Here is a 20887-nt window from a genome sequence, read left to right as displayed (position 1 = left end):
TTAAATGTTAGCACAAAGCCTGCAGCTGTAGTGTTTCTAATTTACAAACACAAGTAAGAACAATTAGATGAGAAACTGCCATAGCCTTTCTGTTTGCAGATGTTAGTCAATTCAGAATCAAGTAAATATGCTAAAATTGCCACTGTGTTGCCTTCCCTCTTTCCCTTTTCAGAAACAGAAATTAAACAATAAACAAGTATAAATTGAAAATGCTATGGAAAAAGAATGAAGGAGTAACTTATTATTATAAATAAATAAATAAAATAAATAAATTATATATTAAAATATGAAGAACCTCTTAAAATGAGATTCCACAAAGGAAAGACTGTTGACCTTATAGTAAGATGTCCCTGAACACTGAAGTCATTTTCACTTGAACTCAGTCATAACTCAGTGTTTAGTAAGGTTAAACTGTATTCATTTAATAAGTTGTATTAATTGTGGGTTTTATAAGTATATAAATAGCCTGTTAAACTTTTGTTTCATTATTATATTGTAGACACCTTACTATTATCTCAAAGCCCTGAAGTGTTGTATTGAAACATTACTTTTATTAACAAATTCATAATTTCTTTGTCACACCAATAAAAATAACCCACGACTAGACTGAAAAAAAGAAAATCACGCAGATGATAAGGTAGAAGTGGAAAGATAGGTGGATAGTTACTGCTGTCTAGGTTTTCTTTTTCAAAGACAGTAAAGTCCATTTCCTCTGTGTATTAGTAGCATTTCTTTGCATTAATTTAATTTTTAATGTATGTGTAATAAATATTAACTTTCCATCTTTCAATTGGATATTTTAAAAAAATCTGTTAATCTTTTGTCACTTTGCCATCCAGAGGGACCTTGACAGGCTGGAGAGGTGGGCCAATGCCAACCTCATGAAGTTCAACAAGGCCAAGTGCAGGGTCCTGCACCTGGGTCAGCACAACCCCAGGAACAAATACAGGCTGGGGGGAGAATGGCTGGAGAGCAGTCCTGAGGAGAAGGACATTGGGTGGTAGTTGATGAGAAGCTTGACATGAGCCACCAGTGTGTGCTGAAGCCCAGAGAGCCAACTGCATCCTGGGCTGCATCAAAAGAAGTGTGGCCAGCAGGGCCAGGGAGGTGATTCTGCCCCTCTACTCTGCTCTGGTCAGACCCCACCTGGAATACTGCGTACAGTTCTGGGGCCTTCAGCACAAGACAGATATAGACCTGTTGGAGAGGGTCCGGAGAAGGGCCACCAAGATGATCAAAGGCCTGGAGCACCTCTGCTATGAAGACATGCTGTTCAGCCTAGAGAAGAGAAGGCTCCAGGGAGACCTTATAGCAGCCTACAGGAAAGCTGGGAAGGGGCTTTTCATCAGAGAAGACAATGATAGGACAATGGGCAATGGTTTTAAACTGAGAGAGAGGAGATTTAGGTTAGATATTAGGAAGAAATTCTTCACTATAAGGGGGGTGAGGAACTAGAATGGGCTGCCCAGGGAGATTGTTGATGCCCCGTCCCTGGAGGTTTTTAAGGCCAGGTTGCATGAGGTTTTGTGCAACCTGATCTAGTGGTAGGGTTCCCTGCTCCTGGCAGGGGGGCTGAAACTTGATGATCTTTAAGGTCCTTTCCAACCCTAATGATACTCTGATTCTATGATTCTATGATACCTATCTCTGAATTGATATACATATAGCTAGTACTCGTTTCCTTCCTAAAACTGAAGTGATTCACGTTCAAGTGCTTTTTTCTCAGTGAAGAAAGCTTAGTGAAGGACTTTAGAATCGAACTGAAATCCACTTCGATTTAAAAGGTAAGGCTGGAGGAAACATTAGAAATTGTTTTCCATGCCAGCAAAACCCGGTGTAGTTAATTTAAGCTATTTTTCTAGGTTTCTTTTGTAGAGAATAAAAGAAACACACGTCAAGAAAGTTTTCCAACCACTAACAAAAGTAACACAGGTAGCCTTAATTCCCCTCTAATAATGCTTACTTATTGATGATACACACAGCCTTCAAGACTTGTTTACTAGATCTCACATTACCTTGGACTTCTAAAGTCAGCTAAGTGAGTAGTTAATCCCACCTCAAATTAAGTTGCGTAAGTAATTGGTGGTCCACCAAGGAATTAAAACAAGAGTTGGTATTCAGCTGTTGGAATGAAAAATAAAAGTTATCTGAACAAATACAGGCTCATATAAAGCAGCAAACTCCCTGCGCTACATTGCTTTCATTAATTAGATCTCCAGGAACTGTAACGAGAAAGCAGACATCTGGGTCACGTGCAGAACTTCTACATGTAGACATAGATTTAGTCTCTTAAGCTGAAACCTGCCCTAGGTCTATTCTTACTAAAACCTTCATATGGAAGCCTCAAAATTAACCTGTAAATATCATTTAGATTTTGTAGGCATCAGCAAAGAGGGCAGAAAATGCAAAGAGATGTGATTACCCCTCCAAACACTTTCTTATTTTTGAAAATTTAGAATTCCTATACTTGAATATTTAAAAGGAAATGAAACTACAAACTTCTACATTATTTATGTATGCCTTACCTGTGAAATCAGGAGGACACAAACATTGAATCAAAGGTTGCTCTTTCAATTGGCTTGTATCGATGCAAGTTGCTCCACGAGAACAACTATTTGGGTTAATTATGCATGCATTTTCAGCAAATTGGCAAAATTCTCCTGTCCATCCTCGTGCACAAAGACACTACATGTAACAAATACACAAACAAACAAAAACAACAACAAAGAAAACACAAAATGAAAATGTAATGTGAAAGATCCTAGGAATTTATTTGGGTCTTGTATTTTACTACTGAATAAAAGTATGAATGAATGTAGAGTGAGACATCCAGCCGAGACTGTTTCTTATGTCTGTATTTGCAGATGGCAAAACAGCTGAGAGAAGCAGAACTCACCTGTGATGTCTGTTGAAAAAGTGCGGGAAGAAGAGGACACATTTATAGGAGGAAATTGCAAAGATAATTACTGTATATGAGGGATGGAGGTGTCTGCATAGCATTATTATTCCATTAGTATGACAGAATTATTAAGCGTGACTATAACAGAAACATGTTGGTAGAGTCTTTTTACTTGAATATCCTTCAAGGAACAAGATGCACCATTAAAAAAGAAGGAAGACATTGGTTATAATTCTCTCTATATATAAAAGACACTGCAAATATCTTGTTGAATTACAATTTTATATTAATTTATCAAAAGAGCCCTGTGAAACCTGTAGATTACATATGGCCTGATCAGGATATGATTAATAGTAGCTTGCTTTGAATACAATTATAGGGACAATAAAACAGTATAATCAATAGAAGCATAAAAGTATTTTAGAACACTGAGAGGGTATAGCCAGGCACAACGTATATGGCATCAGCTCCATAGTATTGTATAACTACAGATAATTTAGAATGTGCAGTAAATAGCAGTATGTAGGTATAGTGAGAATGACTAATAATGTGTAAAAACTTTTAGCATTAAGTATGATGTTTATGAATTAATTCAGTAAAGTTTTGTTTTAAAGTTAAAACTGGCCCAACCTCTCAATCTTCTAAACATTCCCATTACAGTGCTCTCTGATTCCCTTATTTATATAAGTGTTTTGTTAAAATTAACAGTCTTCAGGTGGACAAAAGAAGCCTTTAAGAGAACTGCAGTGTTGGGAATCCTATATTGTGAATCTCTGAATTGAACTAATGAAGCAGCAGAGAGCTAGAGTGGACTGTCATCTCTTGAGCGACCCGTATATAAAAGGAGCATGATATGGACATGGACAGTGGCATTGAGTGCACCCTCAGGAAACTGGCTGACAACACCACACTGTGTGGTGAGGTTGACATGCTGGAGGGAAGAGATGCCATCCAGAGGGACCTTGATGGCTTGTTCAAACTGCATGAAGTTCAATAAGGTCAAGTGCAAGGTCCTGCACCTGAGTCAGGGCAATCCCAGGCACAAATATAGGTAGGGTGGAGAATGAATCAAAAAACAGTCCAGAAGAAAAGGACTTGGGGGTGATGGTAGACGAGAAGCTCAACATGAGCTGGCAATGTGCACTTGCAGCCCAGAAAGCCAACTGTGTCTTAGGCTGCATCAAAAGAAACGTGGCCAAAAGGTCAAGGGAGGTGATTCTTCTCCTCTGCTCTGCTCTCATGAGACCCCACCTGGAGTACTGTGTCCAATTCTGGAGCCCCTGACACAAGAAGGAAATAGAGCTCCTGGAGTGAGTCCAAAGGAAGGCTGTGAAAATTATCAGAGGGATCTCCTATGAAAACAGGCTGAAAGAGTTGGGGCTGTTCAGCCTGAGAAGAGAAGGCTCTGGGATCTTTTTGTGGCCTTCCAGTATCTAAAGGGGGCCAACAGAAAATCTGGGGAGGTACTTTTTACAAGGACTTGTAGAGAGAGGTCAAGGGGTAGTGGATTAAAACTGCAAGAATGGAGAATTAGGTTAGATATTAGGAGGAAATTCTTTAGCATGAGGGTGGTGAGACACTGGAAAAGTTGTCCAGAAAAGCTGTCGTTGCTCCCTCTTTAGAGATGTTCAAGGACAGAATGGATGGGGTTCTGAGACACCTGATCTTGTGGAAGGTGTCCCTTCCAATGCAAGGAGATTGGAGCTAGGTGATCTTTAAGGACCCTTCCAACCCAAACCATTCTACGATTCTATGATACTACAATTTTATCTGAACATTACTGTTTACAGTATTACAATTTATAACTAGTATTTTTTTTCTTTAACTATACTATTAAGTCCATTCTGCAAAAAACAATTTCTTCAAATAAATTCACTTAAGTTTAACTCGCTTCCTGGTGGATACATATTAATTTGAAAAATCTGTTTTCAGAGTGGAGAAAAAATGTGAGATTCAGTTGTTGTGAAAACTACATTTACCTTTCATCTAGCAAAGTGGCTTTGCTGTACCCATGGTGAAACCTATTACTTGCAAGAAAGCATTCAGGAATTAAATCACTATTTCTAGATTATACCTGAATTGTTATGAGAGTAATTAAAAGACAAGTCTCAGGGATGCTTAAGCCAGCATTTTCCACCCACCTTAAGTAATTTTTTTAAGCTGAATTGAAAAAACATCAAGAGCATACCGGTTATTTAATTGAAAAGTGGTATAATTATTTTGTTCTCCTTCTCAGTTTTTAATTGCCTGGTAAGATAACTTGCTAAATGAAGATGTTCATGTGCATACAGTATTCTTCTACTTTTAAAATACATGGAGGAAACCCCAATTCAACCCAAAATTTAGAAATAAAACTGTAAAGAATGCTTTCTTTGCAGAGGATGAACTTTTTTTTTTTTTTTTTTTTCCCCGCAAGCACTACACTACTGTCTTGCAAATTATTCTGAAAAAAAGAAAATGAAAAATAAAAAAGAAAGGTAGAATTATTTACAGAACGTTTTTTTGAAGTCTGCTTCCACATTTATATAAAATACTACTGAACCACGTGTTTTAAACTCCTTGAGCTGAATCATAGTAATAGGGATATCCCACCTATGAAATTCCACACTGTTTGATACTTAGGAACTCCAAGGGAAGAAATTTCCCTTTTTATAGCTCTGAAGTGATGCTGGCATGGAAACCCTGATTTCTTCTCCCAATTCACAGGCTGCAAGGATTGCCTGAAAGTTCTCTGATTAGGCATTTCTTTTAATGACGTTATCTCAGCCAGAGTGTATCAGAGCTTGCAAAGTATATGAGTGGAGGTTTTCAGTTCACCACATACTGCTTATGTTCTATGAGCCATTATTAGCCTAGTGGTTCTTAATAGCTGCTCAAGTGGCTGATATCTGTAACTCATTTGGTCCCAAATCTGTTACTAGGGGACCCACAAAGGAGATTCAGCTTTCTGCTGCTACAGCTACAGTATCCTGTCTACTGTGATGATAGCAACTACTGCACCTGTTCAGCTGCTCTGGCATACATAGTCCAGAATGCATTTTCTTTCATGTGTTGTCAGTGCAGCTTATGAGAGGTCAGTTTTTTTCAGTGGGGCATCTCTCAGGCAACAGTCTAGCTCTGTGGATTCTTTTAAACTTCTTCCAGGAAGCCCAGAGCCCCTTCAGGAGAGTACTCTAGTAAGAATAATGATGCATTTTCCCCTTCCTCTCTCACCCTATCCAGACATCAGATGATCTAGAATTTTTATCAGAATTACCCTTCTTTTATGATGTATAACAAATATGTGCATATAGATATATATTACTGGAGATTGTTATTATACTCAGAACTACCACTTGGACTTCTGAAGGGCAGACTTCAGCCTTTTCCAGAGCATGGTTGAGAGTGTCCTTTGGTAGGCAGTCTTGAAGGGCGAAGGAGCCCAGGAAGGCTGGTCATACTTCAAGGAGGAACTCTTAAAAGCACAGGAGGCCACCCCCAGGACCCAAAAGATGAGCCAATGGGGAAGAAGACCAGCCTGGATAAACAGAGAGATTTGTCTGGACCTCAGGAACAAAAGGAAAGTCTACATCCTTTGGAAAAGAGTGTTGGCAACTTATGAGGAATACCAAGATGTAGTGAAGCTATGTAGGGGGAAAATTTGAAGAGTCAAATGTCAAGCAGAAGTCAACTTGACCACTGTGGTTAAAGACAAGAAGAGTTTTTTTCAGTATATCAATAGAAAAAGGAAGACTAGGGAAAACACAGGCCTGCTGGTGAATGAGGTGGTTGCCCTAGTGTGGTAGAAGACACAGAGAAGGTGGAGCTACTGAATGCCTTCTTTGCTTCAGTTTTCACTGCTACAGCTGTTCCTCATGAATCCCAGACCCTGGAGGCAAGAGGAAATGTCTGGAGAGAGGAAGACTTTCCCTCAGTAGAGGAGGACCAGGTTAGAGACCACTTGGCCAAACTGGACTTCCTTAAGTCTGTGGGCCCTGATGGGATGTGCCCATGACTGCTGAGAGAGCTGGCAGATGTTATTGATAGGTCATTCTGCATCATCTTGAAAGGTCATGGAGAACAGGAGAGGTGCCTGAGGACTGGAGGAAGGCCACTAGGCCACTATCACTCCAGTCTTCAAAAAGGGCAGGAAGAAGGACCCAGGGAACTACAGGCCAGTTAGTCTCACCTCTGTCCCTGGGAAGGAGATGGAGCGACCTGTTCTGGGTGTCATCTCTAAACATGTTGAAGAACAGGAAGTTACTAGGAGTGATCCACATGGATTTACCAAGGGTATATCATGCTTGACTAATCTGCGACCCTTTATGATGCCATCCAGCATGGTTGGCTGGATGAGGGGAGAGCAGCAGTTGTCATCTAGCTTTACTTCAGCAAGGCTTTTGACAATGTCTCCCATGGCATCCTCACTAGAAAACTGAGGAAATGTGAGCTAGATCAGTGGACAGAGTGGTGGATTGAGAGCTGGCTGTGTGACAGAACTCAGAAGGTTGTGATTAAAGGAGCAGGGTTGAGTTTGAGGTCTGTAACTAGTGGAGTCCCCCAAGGGTCAATTCTTGGTCTGGTCTTGCTCAACATATTCATCAATGTCCTGGAGGAGGTAACAGTGTATCCTCAGCAAGTTTACTGATGATACCAAATTAGGAGGGGTGGCTGACACTCCAGAGGGCTGTGCTGCCATCCAGCATGACCTGGACAGGCTGGAGAACTGGGCAGAGAAGAACCTAAGGGTTCAACCGAGGGAAGTGTAAAGTCCTGCACCTGGGGACGAAGAACCCAATGCACCAATACATGTTTGAGGTGGACCTGCTAGAAAGCAGTTCTGAGGAGAAGGATCTGGAAGATAGTAAATTATCCATGAACAAGCAATGTGCCCTTTCCACCAAGAAGTCCAACGAAATCCTGGTGTGCATAAGGAAGAGTGTGGCCAATCATTGTCCCCGTCTAGTCTTCCCTGGTGAGGCTACATCTGAAATACTTGTCCAGTTCTGGGTTCTCCAGTTCAAGAGAGACAGAGAACTACTCGAGAGAGTCCAGCAAAGGGCAACAAAGATGACTGGGGGACTGGAGCATCTCCCTTATGAGGAAAGGCTGAGACAGATGGGACTCTTTAGCCTGGAGCAGAGAAGGCTGAGGGGAGACCTTATTAATGTCTGTAAGTATCTGAAGGGTGGGTGCAAGGAGGATGGAACCAGACTCTTTTCAGTAGTTCCAAGTGACAGGAGGAGGGGCAATGGGCACAAGCTGGAACACAGAAAGTTCCATTGAAATGAGGAAAAATTTCTTTACAGTGAGGGTGACAGAGCACTGGGACAGGATGCCAAGGGAGGTTGTGCAATCCCCTTTTCTGGAGACTTTCATGACCTGCCTGGATGCAGTCCTGAGCAATGTGCTCTAGGCAATCCTGCTTTACCAGGGCAGTTGGACTAGATGACTTCTAGAGGTTCCTTTCAACTGTGACAATTCTGTGATTCCGTGATAGCCATTGTAAAAAAAGGTGAGGTTACTGTTCTATAGGAGTTTAACCTCTTACATCAAAAGATGTTATGAGGTGTTAATTACTCTGAACTTGGGCCAGAGCCTTTACCACTGATTCATATAATCTCTAATATGAAGTGCTCATTCATGCAAAACCCTGATTTTGGGTAAAACTATTAGGGGTCTGAGCAGAAATATGGCATAGCTTGCATTAATTAATTGATTTTAATAGAGATGATATTATTTCATTTTTCAGGTGGACATTTGGGGAAACAGAAACTAGAAGAGTATTCCTCTGCCCTTTGATGAAGCAGAATCAATCCATGCATATCTCATTTAGGGAGGGGGAAGATGAACTTTGATTTCATGTAACTCAAATGCATGCCACCTCTCTTTTCATCAGTGTTTATAAAATACTACAATATTATTAATATTTAAGTATAACCTAGAGAAGTAATTAAGAATGTGCATTTTCCAGTGTTCTGTAGTAGCTTAAGAAAGGGCAGATATTGAAGGACGAAAAATAGTCAGCAAGAAGCTGTAGCATCTGTACTAGAAACTTATTGTGCAGTATTGCACACAGATGCTGAAAGCACCACTAAATTTATATAGAACATGAAAAATGTGTGTCTGACCTTTCTGGCATTAAAAAACAGGTTAAAGAATTTTATTATAAGTCAGGCACTAAAGAAATATACAGTGCTGACTTGGCTGGCTGAACTTTTATGGCAGCTTTCTACAGCCATCCTCCTTATCTCAAGGGGCCAGCTCTATATTAGATAGGGAAGCCAGAAAGGAAGAAGTTTGGGGCATTTCTGTGTCCTTGAAAATTGGTTTAAACTTCAGCATAGGCTTGATTTTAACTGATTTTGTTAAAAAATAATTCAAACTCCATTCCTTGAACTTTTTCATGAGATGTAGGAAAACAACTTATTTTAATGTTACACAGAGTTGTCAGTTCTATATTGTACAAGGTGTGGGGCTGAGCAAACCGCGCTCACACGCACAGTGCAAATGCGTAAAGATGCAGTGGTCTTGTAAAGTACTGTTTTGTTACAAAATCATAATATATAGGGACCAGTGGGAAGAAGCTCACCTCTTCGGCTTTAACCGTCATGATTTAGCTGATATGAAAGGTACCTGTTGATCTATTTGCAGTGAAAATTTAGCATACACTCTTAATAAAAGTAAAGTAGTACAGTAGTAACATTCAGTCCAAATTTCTTTCTTAGATTACTGATTATTCTTCAGGCTTACAGGGCCCAGGGCCCATTTTTTTTACTGTGAAACACCCAATCTTTTAGATTAGTTGAGTCACAAGAGTGTTAGAGAAATTGAAATTGTGAAAGACCGAACTACTATTTTGTTTTCATATTTCTCGTGAGCTCATGTAACATAAGCTTTTTTTTTTTTTTTTTGTCTGGCTTGATTAATTTGCTCCAAACTGTGAATAATCAAAGCTGGAGTTTTCTAGTTTTCAGTGAGTATGCCCATTATCATGATCCTTTGCCACGCTGGGACGGTAGTTTAATTCTTTTTGGCTGAATGAAGATCATTCAATCACCAGGACTTCTTATTTGGAAAATTAGTGTAATTATTTTTCAATGTTAAAAATAGTAAAAAATATACTAACTGTCCTTTTGGTTGGTTTATGCAATCAACATAAAAGAAACATCAGATATTGCTTTCACTACTTGTTATTTCTGTTTTGGGGATATTTGTTGTCATGTGACTTATTGCTTTGTTAAAAAATGCTTATTTGTATAAAGGTTTTGTGGAGGCTTTTTGTGATTCTGTTATGATATTAAAAAGTTTGGTGATTCTGAACCACTGATTTCTACACTGGAAAAGGAAATTAATAAAACAATTTTTCAGATAAAAACTTAATTTTAAATTTTCACAGGTGCCTAATTACTTTAGGTATATGCAGCTGAACAAGGAAATTCTGGCTACAATTTATCATTATGATGGCTGTTTAATATTTTGTACATGTTACTCAAGCGGTAGAGACTAAAGGACACTGAGGTGTCATAACCTGAGAGAACATTGTACATTTATGATTGTCTGCCAACAAATATGTACCAACAATCTCCTGCTCAAAGCATGGCCAGCTATGAGACCAGATCAGGGTGCTCAGAACTTTATTCAGTTGAGCCTTGAAAACATCCAAGTTTGGAGTCTGCACAACATCTCTAGGTAACCTGTTCCAGTTTTTTGCCTGATTGCACAGTTAAAGCATTTCTCCTTATATTCATTCACTAGGAATGTGTCTTGTATCAATTTATGTGTGTTGATGCACACATAGACTAAAAATCTTATCTAAAGACAATAAAATACACTTCCAGCTGGAGAAATTTGTCATACCATATGGAATTATTATTTTCTTTTCTCTTTAATGCTTGAGTTCCCTAGCTGCTGTGTTAGGCAATAACAAATAGTTTTTTTTGAATAGGATCTTAGCTCATTGAAAATTTACTTAATAAAGGATTTTAAAGAAGCTGTGATTATTAACATTGCAGCTATTTATTATCCAACATATTAAACTTCTACATATGTTATCTGTGGCTCCACTATATGCAGTAAAAATTATTATTTTTATTGAAAACAAAGAAATTATATAGTTGCTTGTTAGCACTGTTCTTTCTATTTTTCTGCAACATGAAAGTGCATTACGGACACTTATGTTTGCATTTTTAATTATCATGACATTCCACCCAGGTGCAGGTTTTAATCTCCTTTTATACTTGTCATCTCTCTCTATCTAGACTTCAGGTTGTATGATCTTTGATATACAAACTATTTCATAGTACAAAAGTAATGATAAATGTTTCTACTGTTCTTATTTGAACCCTCTTAAGAATATTTTCCTTTCTCCTTGAAATTTCCAAAGTATTTTTGTCTTTCTGTTCCTGTTGTCTAAAACTCGTATTATTTTTTCTCTTTCACCATCTCAAAACAATCTAATTATTTTTCCTCTGCATACAATTAATAGAAATAGCATTGCATTTTAACAATAGAAAACAATGAATATGTAGCACCTCTTTCACTCTAATATTTACCCGTTTTGTGTATTTTAATGTAATTATTTTTGCTGGGTTATGCTTTTATTTACTTTAATGACAATGGGTTAAAATGACTCTGTCATCTGCTCACAGAAGTTTTGTTTGAAAATGAAATTAAACATTCTTATTGGCTGCTTCTGGTGTATTTTACTGTGTATTATATTATATGCTATTTTAGTAGATAAATTAGTTTTAAAACTGCTGTGCTACGAAATCACAGAATTGTCATGGTTGAAAAAGGACCTTTGAGATCACCAAGTCCAACCATCAACACAACCCTTCTCCCCAAAAACAAACAAAAAATCCCCAACACAAGCACAACCCAAAAAACACACACCCATACACCCCACCAAAAAGCACTCACAAAAAACCCACACAACCTTGGACACTAGAACATGCCCTGAAGTGCCACATCTACACATTTCTTGAATACCTCCATGGATGGTGACTCAACCACCTCCCTGGACAGGCTGTTCCAGTGCCTGATCACTCTTTCAATAAAGAAATGCTTCCTAATAGCCAATCTAAACCTCCGTTGTTGCAACTTCATGCCCTTTACTCTGCTCCTATTGTTATCCACTTGGGAGAACATCCATCTCACTACAACCTCCTTTCAAGGAGTTGTAAAGGGCAATGAGGTCTCCCCACAGCCTCCTTTTCTTCAGACTAAACAACCCCAGTTCCCTCAGCTACTCCTCGAATGACTTGTTCTCTAGACCCTTAACCAGCTTGGTCACTCTCCTCTGGACATGCTTCAGCACCTCAATGTCCTTCTTTTAGTGAGTGGTCCAGAACCGAGTGCAGTACTCGAGGTGTGGCCTCACATGTGCTGAGTACAGGGGCACGATCCCATCCCTAATCCTCCTGGCCACACTATTCCTGATGCAGGCCAGGATGTTATTTGCCATCTTGGCCACCTGGGCACACTGCTGGCTCATATTCAGTTCATCTGTCAACCAGCAACCTCAGCTCCTTTTCTGCTGGGCAGCTTTCCAGCCACACTTCCCCAAGCCTGTAGCATTGCCTAGGGTTGTTGTGACCGAAATGCAGGACCCAGCACTTGGCCTTACTGAATCTCATATTATTGGCTTTAACCCATTGATACAGCCTGTCCAGGACCTGCTGTAGAGCCTTCCTACCCTAATTAAAATACACTGTATGAAGATACATAAAGATACTACATGATCAAAGCTTTAACTAAGTATTTTGATTTAAATTAACTCTTGGAAAGCAAGATACTTAGGTTATTGCATGAAGAATTCTCCTGTCCATTAACTTCTGTACTGGTCAGAGATATTTAACAGAATGTATGAAAAGGAGCTAGGTTACTATTTATTTCAGTAGAATAAGAAAAGCTGGAAAAAGTTGTTTTGATAAAGTTCAAACTAAATACTGAAGAAGCACAAAACTGTATAAGACATTTCAAAATTTATGTGAACTTTTCTGTAGAATTACTGCTACTGTGTTGAAGAAAATGGACTAATTAACCTGGGCAAAACTAGCTCTTAATGAAAGTATCTGACTTTGAAGTACTGTTGTTTGAACAGTCAGCTGGAAGGACAAATACAGGAGAGACATCAGTAGAATTAATGACAGTGGCTTCACAGAGATGAAATTGTATTGCTCAAAATGGTCTGTGAGGAGAAAAGAGTAAGAGACACTCTAGATTTTTTTGACAATAATCTATTTTATATGTTGTACATAAGAATAAAAGTTGCATCTGAGATCAGTAGATTTTGCAGTGCCAATTTTCATTGCTTCTAGCAATGCTAGTACATAGCAAATATTCATAACAATTTTATCACCCCAAACAACTGCTTTAATAGATAGTATGCCAAATATATTAAATATTTTTTCTTTATGGCTTTTTTATACTCAGAAAACAAATGTTGATTGATATAATGCAGAGGGCTTTAAAAAAGCTCTGCTGTTTTTTTGTTTGGCTTTTTGTGTGTGTGTGTGTTTTGTTTTCTTTTTTATAAAAAAAACCCTCAACAACCCCTACATCTGTGAATAAAAGTAATGTTTTCTCTCAGCTGTATTTCCTTTTCAGTCTGGATATGTTATCTAGAATGTATTTCTCCTCTCATGCAACAAATACAAATGGCTTCTCTATCAATAAGTCTGAGGCCTTCTCAGGGCTATGAGATCTAAGCAGTATGACTGATGTATCTCAATTCTGGAATTTATTGCTAATTCCCCAGATAGATACTTTACTTCTGGGTTATAAATTCAGCCAAACTTCTGTGGATAAGTGTTATCAAAGAGTGTTAGAACTGAGAGGGAAGCCTTACAGAAGAACTACTAAGTGGCAAAGGGGAGCAATGGCAACAGAGTTTGCACAAAGTTTACTCAGGCTAATGTAAGGCGTACTGCATGCTTTTGGGGACTGGCACTGCTTGCTACTCTTCTGAAAATAATCAGATTGATTTCCAGCCTGACAGCTGGCTGATGGGTCTGTTTCTGCACCCACAAGTGCAAACCTCATCTGGTTAGGGATGAAACTTGAAGCTTTGTCTGCCTGACTGTAATTTCTGCAAGACTTCTGTTGAATGCATACCACATACCGGCTTTCTGACATGGGGAAAAAAAACAGGTGAAAGAGAGATTCCCTCCTCTCTCCTCTCTCCCTCATCCCCCCACAAATTTGCCCATGGCAAAGGCCGTTCTTTATACTACCGTGTAAACCTCTTCTGTTTTACCTGATAATATGATTATTCATTTGTACTCACAATTATACTTTAGCAATAATATACCCTCTTGGTTAATACTTTATTATTAATTTATCTCAAATTCACCATCAATCTTCAAATATAAGAGTGACGGCTTTGATATATGGTTGAGAGGAAAAGGATCTAAAGCATATATCATGAACAGCCACAGAGCCATCTTCAGGGCAAGATTTCAGATACCAACCTTTTCTACCATATTTATTTTTCTATCATGTTACAGTCTATCATATTATGTGATATACACTATCAAATACAGGTCCATACAAGAAAGCAAAAATTGAGTGACTGGGGAGAAATTAACTGAAATGTATGCATGTTGATACGTAGTCAAGTGTTTTCTGCTTTAGTTCTGGTCTATACATACAACTTTTTATTAATCAGTATGTTTCAATCAGTATGTTTAGATGTTTACAGAACATACATTCTGCAAATTACTTATTGAAGTTGAAAGCATGACTTCTTTTTGCTTAGCTTTACGCCCTCTTAACAGCACAACCTAATTCCAGTGCACTATATGAACACTAGGCAGAAACTGTAGCAATTCCTACTGCTCTTTTGGAAGGCATCAGGACATTCTTTGACAATCATTCCAACATAGACTTTCACATTTAAGTCTCAATACAGCCTCTCAAAGTGATGTAAATATTTTCTTTGAATGACCAGCAATAGGTGTAATTGTAAAACCCATTATGATAGCACAGATTACTGTGTCTTTCTTTATATGCTGCTCTAATGCTTATTTGATTGACTACACAGCCCTGCTATCCAAGCAATATGTATGATTTGCTTAGCCCTTGTTTCAAGTGTGGTGGATGCAAATGGCAATAGACCTTACAGTAGCATTGCTTTCACTTCATCTTTCAGCTTCATTTTTTTGTGCCTATATAACTCAGTTCCTTGTTAGCTGTAAGCACATAACATTACATAAATCAGTGGTTTGTCATGATGATAGGAGAAAGGCATATGGACAAAAAAGACTTGGATAAACTATGAAAACCATGTAAGTTAAAAAATAGTTGCTAGTAACATAATGAGCTGTGAGGCAAAAAAACCCCAACAAAACAACAAACCCAACCACCAAACACCTGTGAAGGAGGATTTTTACACCCTGGAAGAAGTGTAATGAATTTTTGATCCGTATGCTGTTCCACCAGAAGTATGTGGGAGAGCAGAAATAGGAAAGAAAGTGTAGCTATTCCAAATCTCCTGCTTGCAACTACTGTAGGGCTACACCTTCTTTTCCCTCATTGCAATTCTGTAGGTAGTTAAAATCGGCCTATGGATTCTGTAAATTCTATGCAATTCAGTGGTTGAAACCAAAGAACACAATCTCTTCTCTCTTCCTAGAGAGTAAAGACAGCTGGTATGCCAGAAACATGAAAGTTTCCATATCCTTCACTTTCACAATATTCTGTTTTAGGAACTGTTAATCTTCTAAAATTTTACAATTGACAGTTCTGTTATCCTCACGATTTACACTGAATTAGCTGAATAATTTTTTCCCCAGTATCTCTTGGTTTGTTTTTTTTGTTTGGGGTTTGTTTTGTTTGTTTGGTTGTTTTTTTACTTTCATGCTAATTATTCAGGAAAAAAATAAAACAAAACCCACTACACCAAAATTGAGCATCTTAAGCAAGAACAATTCTTTTGCCTTGATCTAAGGCACTTGCTGTGGATAAGGAGATAAAAGAGATAGATTCCTAATTCCCCCTTGGGACCTAGAGGATAGCTTTACAGTCTCCAGGTGATTCCCTGTTTGCATTTCCCCCTCTTTGCCTTATTTTTACAGCCCAGTTTCCTTGTCCTAGAGGCATTGCTGGAGCCAGTCTACTTCAGTGGCAGAACTCTATGAAAAATACTACACGCCCTCAGGCGATTAGCATGAGACAGCAGGATGATTAGCATAGAAGCAACAACAGCTCTTGCTACCCCATCAGCTGTCCCTTGGAAACTGTTAATCTTTTCCCGATCTTCTCATAAAGAAAAGGATAGCAGATACCTATAGTCCTAAATTGTTTTAGACACTCAAATTAAAAGCACTGAGGAAATACTATCAATTGCAAATTAAGAACGCTGACTTTTCGTTTATAAAATCAATTTAAGAAGAATAAATTTGAGAGAAATATAAGACTTGAGAATGAAATGTCTATTGAAATGTGTCTCTGCACAGATTTAAAAAAAAATGTTTTTAAGAAACAGGTTATCATATTGTCAAAATGAAGTACATTAACAGTTTTACTCAATAAACTGCTACTGGTATCTGCAATTGATTCACACTTAAGTACACACTTAAGTTAAGTCCATTCTAATATAAATTTTTCCTTAAGACATTGCTCCCTGTCTTCTAACACTGAGTAGGTGGAGGTGTTTAGAATAAAGCTGGTAAATCAGGATAGTATTAACTAAAAATTTTCCTATGTGATATCAAAGAAAAATGAGTTACATTTTCTTCAGAAGTTTACCAGTGATTATACAGATTTTAAAAACATTGCAGCTCAAACTAGACACATTCAATAACTGTTCTTGCAATAACTGACAAATCAATAGCATATAACAGAATTTTACATAGCAGTATTTTTTGGAAGAGGCAGATCTGTAATGTTGAAAAATTATTTGCCACCTGGTAAAATTGTGTTCAAAAGATATCCAGATTTATTATACTGAGGCGAGATTGCAATCTTATCTTTCTGTATTTTAGAAACTAGCTAATAATCTAAATGTCATATCTTTGACCTTCTACAAAGCCCAGATAAAGCAGTGTTGTGTTTTTTTTTTTTAATGTTTTGGCTATTTGTGGCAACTGGCAAATATGACCCTTTCTCAGTCTTTTAATATCAGGTGGAATAAGTCTGCTGCTCTGACTGCTGGAAGCAATCTGGAATAAATTTTCCAGCTTTCAGATTTCTGTGGGAATTTTGGGGTTTGGATCCTGCAGTAGGAGAGTCTTATGAAATTTAATGTTTGGTCAAGTTATTCACTAGGACAGGGCAGATGTGACCTGGCCTTGTTGATCTGATATAAAACTGCCAATACACTGTCTTATACCATATTTTATTAACTAAAAAAATTTGAATAATTTCCTGGTATAATCAATAATGTAGAGAAGAAGCAACTGCAGAGGTATGCACGCTACTGTTAGCACTTCTTCACTGATGTGTCTTCAACATTTTTTGGTTCTCAGAGTTAGATATTTTAAATGGAACCCTTTGTTTTTATTCTGAGAAAAACTATTAGGCCATGGACTGGTTTAACTTTGTGAATTTGTAAATACGTTTGAGGATATAGTTTTAAAGTGTTGTTTTTCCGTAAAACTCAATGTCAATAGAGTTTTCCAGTTTTTCAGCCTTGTTAAAACAATTTAGATGATAGAGCTTCCTATGATGTACTCTCCACTGACAGTCACAGAATTATGACTGCTTATAAATTCTTCTATATACAAGTGCTCTATTTATGACTACAGGGATTGTCTTTCTGTCTTCATCAATAGTGCAGTGTCAAATTCAATATCTACCTTGAACTTAAAGTTGTCTTCTTTGTTACTGACTGTCAGGAAAGAGTCACTACTGTGAACTGACATTCTTCTTCCTATGCATACAACACTGCTTTAATCTCTTTCAGAATCCATTTTTTTTATAAGTAATATAGCTTAACAATAAATCTTGAAAACTTTCGCTTGTTATTAAATATACTACCATTTTCTAGGGTCATGGGCACATTTCAATAGAAAAAAATTGTTTTTTCTACTACAGCAAAGAACTACAAATCACTAGCCCAAAACCAAATAGCCATGAGGTCCATTAAAAACACTCACAGGGGACAACAATTCCCAAATTATTATTATTTTCTTCTTTGACTACTCAGTTTTCAGTTATCTTAATTTAGTGAATATGTTTTGCAAACAAATCTAAGTAAAATTTTTAAATTAGAATAACAACTATTTCACCGATGTTCAAGCTTAGGAGCCAAAGAATTAGTGACAATATTTTAATCTGTTAATATTTTAATTTTGAAGAAAAAAATCCAGAAATCTAGCTTGTCAAATGGCTATGACATGCACATATAGCTACACCAGCTCTGGTGGCTTCTGCTTTATCTGGATGAGTGATACATGGTGTGTGTGCTATGAAAAGAAGAACATACAACTATTCAGAAATGAAACAACTTTCCTGTGTCAATACATCTGCTTTGCTGTATTCAGTAAAGTGTCATCAAGATTTAGATTTTTTTTTTCCCTTGGAATTGTACTTACTCCATTAAACAATTTATTGTATTTAATGAGTGAGTTGCAGCCAAAAATATTTCTCCATTGCTATCTGTCAGGTCATCTCATAAAATCTGCTTTATCTGATGTGATCTGTTTTCATTAAGCTATGTTAACACAGTATTTTCCTATTGACAAATTCTGTCTCAATATATACATCATGACTTTGGTTCCCAGAAAGAACAAAGGAAATTATTTGCTACTACTACAGTAAATTACTGCACATAATAAATATAAGCAGAGTAGCTATTAATATTACAATTACATATAATTAATGCTAATTGGGGATCAAAGGCTTGTGCCAATAACTTCCAGCAATATGGAAAATATAAAACTACTCTTCTTCAATTCCAAGTATTTACTTCTCTTTGAAACTAAACTAGAGATTAATTTTACAATTTGAAATCTTAAATTAGATTTCAAGATTTAACACCTTGATTTTCTAAAAAACCCAAACAAACAAACAAGAAACCCTCCAAATTTCTCTCAGCTGAAATTCTCAAATTACTCATCACTATTCGGCTTTCTAATAATGCTGAAAATATGTATTTTCTATGAGGAACAAAATTATGGTCAAGAAAGTTACAACTGAGAGAAGCAAAATAAAAACATGGCTGGGCAGAATCCACAGCTGTTCGTTTATTCAGAGAGAAGTTAACTTATAACTGATGTACAATTCCTTATCATGCAAATAGAGATGCCACACTACAGACTGATTGTCAAGGAAAAGTACAATTATTTTCAATCGTAGTTCAGTATAATTTATATTTTAACAAACATTCCTCCAATTTGTATCTTGCTCCTTAGTATTTTTCTTTCTTTCCTTCCCTTTTCTGCTCTCTTATTTGTCAGTCCCAAAGGCCTGCCATACTAGTTTTCTATCAGGTACTATACCAAACTTTTCACTGCTGAGGACATTAAAGCTTAAGAAAAAAAACAATCCAGCATTTTCTGTGCCACGTCATTTAGTTCCATCTTGTAGCCTAATTCAGTGTCTGCTAAGAAAGTATCACATCTTATACTGGTCATGGAAGTGTTTCTGAGGATTATTTCTGAAAACATTTACTGTTACCCAACTATTTTGCTCATTTCTTACAGTAAATGTTAGCATACATACAAACTACACAAAAATTTGGTTCCAAATTTTTGTTTGCTTTCCTGAAAGTTTTTTTTTTAATTGTTTTGTGTTTAGTTACTACTCACTTTGATGTCTGCATATGTTGCACACATTGTACTTACGGATTAATTATAACACCCTTGTATTACAATTGTTATACTTTAGTTTTTGCTATTGCTTGCTAAATTAGAGTAGCGGAAAAGAGCTAAATCAAATGTTTCTGGTTTGAATCTATTATTTCTATCATGTAGGAAAAATAACTAAGAGACACAAACGTTTTAAAATCAGTACATCTTCTCATGAACTCTTTTACTTCGGTGCATTAGAACTGTACTCAGCATTTATTTGTTTCATGTGCTATCAACAATGAAAAGAGACAAAGTCTCACAGATAATTCCTTGCCATCTTTATTCTTCTATGGGTATAATATATATATATACTCAACAAAGCAAGAATTATGTTCTTCTAGGTATGCATGTTTTAGTAGCCTATTAGCATAAATCTCTTGCAATATTTTGCAAATTGCCTCAGATTTTTTGTTAAAGCACATTTTTTCTACTTTTGATCTAATTAATACATGTTTACAGGTAGTATTAAAAATGTTCTTAAAACACAGATTTTAAAAGTGTTTTCATCAGAATGAAGAATTTACAGATAAAACGTACTTATTTCTTTCAGCAGTACAGTATTCATTAATTTTTGAAATTATCATTTGCATACACTTCACCAACTTTTTCATGCTTTGAAATAAAATTATTGTTACAGATTTTAGATCTGATTATATATCTGTGGAAGCACAAGAATTTGAATGAGTAACAAGCCAATCTAAACAGCTGCTCCTGCCAATTAAGATCAGGGACTAAGGGAAAGGACAAGATGCAGCAACTGGGAGACTGTGATGCTGTCAGGAGTGCTATAAATTTTTTTCTTAGTGACACATAAAAAATCCACAGCAGTAGCTGACTTAGAATAAGCACACAGAACTAGGTGCAATAATAAGGGCTGGCCACTTCGAACAAATGTCTGGAAGCTTTTTTTCTCTTTGTTCTCATAAGCAAATAGGAGAAGAAAACCTTGGTCACCTGCATATAGCAGTTTTCAGATCTGGCAAGGCTCAAGAACATGAGCAAACATAAGGAGTCAGGTGGAAAGCATTGGGAAGAAAATATCAATGCCTCTTCAGCTTTTGTGATTACAATAAAGGCAATGATATTTGGACTGAATGAATAATTACATGGAAAGAACATTCAGTGAAACTGTCAGAACCTTGAATTCATCAAGATGGTCCAATTGTTCTGACCAGCCTATAAGCATCTTTCTCTGTCATCTTTCTTGGTGACC

The 20887-nt window shown here is 37.1% G+C and overlaps 1 protein-coding gene across 1 annotated transcript in view; it reads right to left on the bottom strand.

Annotated features, from left to right (window-relative positions):
- The window catches only part of LOC127382309 (protein eyes shut homolog), a 91729-nt gene that overhangs the window by 19467 nt on the left and 51375 nt on the right, over window positions 1–20887 (bottom strand). The window contains exon 6 of the mRNA XM_051613733.1: window positions 2526–2685. Coding sequence (XP_051469693.1) covers window positions 2526–2685 — 160 coding nt within the window. The remainder of the gene's footprint in view (window positions 1–2525; window positions 2686–20887) is intronic.

The sequence above is a fragment of the Apus apus genome, chromosome 3, assembly GCF_020740795.1.
Source record: "Apus apus isolate bApuApu2 chromosome 3, bApuApu2.pri.cur, whole genome shotgun sequence".
NCBI classification, from domain to species: domain Eukaryota; kingdom Metazoa; phylum Chordata; class Aves; order Apodiformes; family Apodidae; genus Apus; species Apus apus.
The sequence above is the reverse complement of the archived record's forward strand: the minus strand, read 5'-3'. Positions and strand labels throughout refer to the sequence as shown.